Source organism: Belonocnema kinseyi, chromosome 5 (assembly GCF_010883055.1).
Source record: "Belonocnema kinseyi isolate 2016_QV_RU_SX_M_011 chromosome 5, B_treatae_v1, whole genome shotgun sequence".
Taxonomy (NCBI): domain Eukaryota; kingdom Metazoa; phylum Arthropoda; class Insecta; order Hymenoptera; family Cynipidae; genus Belonocnema; species Belonocnema kinseyi.
In genome coordinates, this window is record NC_046661.1 from 59,683,100 (window position 1) to 59,687,774 (window position 4,675).

The 4,675-nt window shown below is 31.9% G+C and overlaps 1 protein-coding gene across 1 annotated transcript; it reads left to right on the forward strand.

The window, feature by feature from the left end:
• Positions 1 to 343: 343 nt before the first annotated feature.
• On the forward strand, positions 344 to 3,634 carry LOC117173968. The gene is made up of 4 exons (XM_033362625.1): positions 344 to 397; positions 500 to 640; positions 3,223 to 3,407; positions 3,496 to 3,634. Exons 1-3 carry the CDS (start codon positions 386 to 388, stop codon positions 3,379 to 3,381), a joined length of 312 nt encoding a protein of 103 aa, XP_033218516.1. The 5' UTR covers positions 344 to 385; the 3' UTR covers positions 3,382 to 3,407; positions 3,496 to 3,634.
• Positions 3,635 to 4,675: the final 1,041 nt, after the last annotated feature.

A 4,675-nucleotide genomic window follows, 5' to 3' on the forward strand; every position in this document is an offset into this window, starting at 1 on the left:
GTCCACGAATTTTCAAAATATAAAAGGAAAAAGAATACATTAAATGAAATAAAATGACTGAAAAAATGTCTATCTTGACATAATAGAAATTCATACGAAAATTAATTTATGTTAGTCAGATTAATTTTACCTAATTAAACGAAATAGAAAATAAAATGTTTCAATTATGATTCATAAGAAGAGAAAGAGAGAGAATGCGCGCGTATCTGTCCGCAGTGTCCGCAGCCTGCCGCAGTGATGCCAATCGTTTATCATTTTTACTTTTCAGACGCTCGTTTCCTCGCTAAAAATGAAAATAGATGCGCGTGTTTTTATAAAAAAAAATGGACGACAATCAAAAAATCGAATACTCATCTGACGAGTACATCGACGCGATTAAAATCGGATGCAAGACTTTGTAAGTATATTTTTTATATTTTTCAAATGTGCACATGTTTTTTTGCTAACCTTAATTTGCCGATCCATTATAATTTAAGTATATTTTTAAATGCTTTTCAAGTTGGCACATGTCTTTTTTCTAATATTAAATTGCCAATCCAACGTCATGAAATTTTGCTTGAGTGACGGAAGTAAAATCATCCAGTGCGTTGCTTGGGAAAAAGTAATTCCGCGAATCCAGAAATACATCAAGCCCGACATCGTAAGTTTAAAATCTATAAATATATATTAGGGTGGTCAAAAATTATATTTCGACCTACAGAGCAAGACAACCCTCCCGCCCAATTTCCATGTCCGTAGAAAGAAAATCCGTAATTTTGTTGTTTTTCAAATTTGAATATTAATACATGCCAGGGCACTAAAGCTTTTAGGAATTGAAAATGATCACCCTCCTTGTAACGCCCCAAAAATGACAAAAAATAGAAAGAAAAAAATTGTACGTATTATTTATAATTTTTAGCAATTTTCGTTTTCTTTTTTTACAAAATAATTGCTAATGGACGATTTTAATATTTCTTATGACTCCTTTTAACATTTTCAATTATTTATTCGCAACAAATTAAAAAATAATCGTATTTTCTGATTGAAATATAATTGCTTGTCATTGTTTGGTTTAGTACATCTTTATTTAAAAAAATTTATTTATTTAAAGAATTATTGATTGTCTAATTTCAAAATTTTTTAAAATTCACGCAGAGATGTTAGCTTTCGTTTAAAAATAGTATGCTATGCTACGTTTTCTTAAATATTTACATAATTTTTGTACATTTCTTTTGATGTTCAATAAATTTCTATTTCTTCAAGCAATCTTTATTTACACAAGCAATTTTTTTCTCGATAATGTTACGTCCCAAGAGATTTAACTTACCTTGTATTTTATTTTATTTAAAGTGGTTTCTCGTTTTAGATTCTAGTTTTAAATAAACTAGACAGCTGGGATGAGGATAACTACCAGATACAAAAAATAAATCAATTATATTAGAATCTATAGATTAATTAGTATTCATTTAAATACAAAGATAGTTTAATCATAGAGATCAGATTTGACAAAATGGGTGGTTTCCAACCTCGAATTGCGTGCTCGTTTCCGGAATACTTCAAGTTATTTGATTCTTTGGTCCACCTTAAACATGGATGACTAATTAATCAAATGTTTATTCATCAGGGAGAAGATTGTATAGTTATGAGATAATATTCACTTACTTACGAAGTTCCCTTTTGTAGAGAGTAGACAATTCGCCCTCTTGTTCCTCGAACCGAAAGTATCTCGTCCTTCTGTTGGCACCCTGTATGGATACCCGCAGGGTGTGGATGGTCCTGAATATGGCTCTGCAGACTGAGGTAGTAAGGTCAACATATCTGGGCTGCGTTGTCCCCTTGCGGCAGGTGTTTTCGATTCGGACTTCCACACCGAAGCTATTCTTTGTAGATTTTAAATTTATATGGTTGACGGGCCAGGACTGTTGGACCGGATTTTAGGGTTTCGAAGATTCTTTACAATCTGGATTGTCTAACCGAACTGAGACTGGACTAAAGACTGAAGCTGGAGTATAATCGACTAAACAGAAACAAACTAAACTTAACTAAAACTAAACTGAACTGGAACTAAACTGATTTCTGATCCCAAATGCGTTGTATTTATTCACAGGATCCCTTCTTAGATTCCCGGAGGAATGAGTGGTTTCAGAAGTAGGGATTCCTCTTGGTTCCAATCACCGTTGTCAATCAATTAGGTAAAAGAGTGGTAAGAGTCTAATTGTCCAATGGGCGTTGAGAATTATGTATATGCGTATATATGGAGAATGGCGGAGTTACCAAAATATATGGCATCCCTTCCTAGGTGTCTAAGGGTAAGATATTCTAATGCGTAGAAGAGCATAAGGTTCGCGTGTGTCCTTTTGGTTGTGCGTGAACGGATCACCCTCCTATCGCTGTCATCTTTATTAAGATGTTTATTGCTTTTAGATCTAAGATGCTGGTGTATCGCATTTTTTTACTGTGCTGTGTACGTACTTATAGGTACCAGCATATTGTGAGCGTATGAGATTGAAAATTCATCTGCCTTTTCTGGTTTCCTTGTCAATTAATTTATCTCTTTTTAGTTAACGTGTGCCTGTTTTTTGTGCAAAAGATGATACGTAGCTTTTCTTGGGCTGTTGGGTTAACCTTACACTGTTGCGTCATTCCTTACAAATCTGATCTTCACGAATCATTTTAACAATACTAGTTTTGTTTATAATAATAATTGGATTTTGTATATAATCATTTAACTTGTTGATTTATTATTGAATATAAATGTTATGTAATTATAATCTGTTGTTTGTAATCATTTATTTATTATTATAAAAGTCGCGGGACGTGACAAGAAGAATAAATATATCTAAATTATATAATCATTCAAGAAAAAGTGCCATAGGATACCAATTTTAGAAATGTGGGTGGGTTGGAAGTTAAAGTTATTAGTATATTTTTATTTTGTAGACATTAGTCTTCAATCCCAAAAAAGTTTTGCACGTTTCGATGAAACACTGGAACAATTCAATTTTTCGAAAATTCAAAATTTCCCTGTTTTAATTAAATTGGATTTTAAAGTGCCTTGTGGCTAGTATTAATCTTAGAAATTAAAAAAGAAACAAATTACAAATTTTCTTTTTCCGAGAATGGAATCTTTTTTGGGGGCGAGTGTTTTACCCTCTAGAGTGAAAAAATTTTTGCAATGTATTTTTCGACCATTTTTTGGACATTAATTTTAAATTCATTATGTATAGAATCATTTGTTTACAGACTATTCATCTCACGAATGATTGGGCTAATGTGGCAGCAAAATTTTATAAAGGAACTGTTGGTTTCGAACTCTCGATCAAGGAAACAACGAAATTAACTGTCCTCAAGACCGAGCAAATTATTGAAAAGGAGGCAACTATAACCGAGCGAACTCGCTGAAATTCTCATTTTTAATGGGTCTATTTGTAAGTCACACACATTTCCATTCGTAATTAGTTGATTCATTGATTTAAGAAGCAAGTAAAGATTTGCTTATTTTCAAAATTTTTGCAGGTACCACTATGCATCTGCAATCGGAGTTTCAACTAGTCATCCAGAAAAATTCTTCATATGAAGTTTCTTCTATCATGAAGAATCATTTGACGTTCGAAATTCGTGTACTTCATCACGATGAAAGCAACGAAGTTAACGTTGGAGAGTTGGCTAAAGTCACAGGCATTAATTTTGGTATATACTTTAAATTATAGACAAGTATGACAATAAATGGGAATATTTGCAACTAAAAAATATGAAATTTGTCAATAAACTCGATCGTGAAACACTCGCAGAATCACAAATGATGAAAGCGATAAAAATTCCAAAGAGGAAGACTGCGAATATCAACAGTGATCAAAGAAAGGTGATAAAAATGCCAATATAGACAATTTTCAATTAGAAATGAAAATTTTTCTTATGCTTACTTTCATTTGTTTACAGAAAGTATAATTACATATTGCTATTCAAAAATGTGCAAACTTTAAATGAAAAAATTATTTCAATTTTTCTTATATAATTTTTCCAGTAAATTTTGTTTTTAATGAACAATTTGTGTATGATTTATTCATATTGTTTTATAAGAATAAAAAGCAATGCAGAATTTAATCCATGAATTCAAACTTTACATACAGAAACTCCCTATGGAAAAATAAACTGACTGAGGAACTTTTCAGTTTTTGTGAATGTCACTAAAACCCCTAGAAATCGTTATAAAACCTTTCTGCGATTGCCTCTGCTTCTTAAGCTTTGCTAGACATTGGCTCTCTCTTAAAGGCGGAAATCGATGCTTACGAGCAGTGCTATGGATCTGAAAACAAAATGGCGATTCCTTAAGGTGAAACGGTAACTTCCTCCAAATAGTTTCAGCAAAACCACTCGCAAAATAATGCATTAATTCAAATTTTGTTTTTTGCACTGTTAAAAGTATATCGAAATCTATTGCGGGCTTCTCTTCAAAATTAATTTTTTTCATTTTAAAAAATTTTTATTAACAAAATCTGAGATTATCGAATTCCGAAAATTTTGGATGTTAAAAATGGGAGAAGCCCGCCATGCGGAAAGTACTAATAAACATAATATCAATAAAAAAAAAAAATATTCATTTATTTAAACAGGGTTTTGCTGAAAACAAAGTAAAATAAACCAGGAAAAATTCTGCGGAAAACCGGTTTTTTAGTTCCCGGCTTTACCGCCAGTG

Bases quoted from the DNA above. Each gene is read 5' to 3' on its own strand.
- LOC117173968 (XM_033362625.1), top strand. The intron at 641-3,222 runs GTAAGTTTAAAA...ATTTGTTTACAG, and splicing joins AATACATCAAGCCCGACATC to ACTATTCATCTCACGAATGA.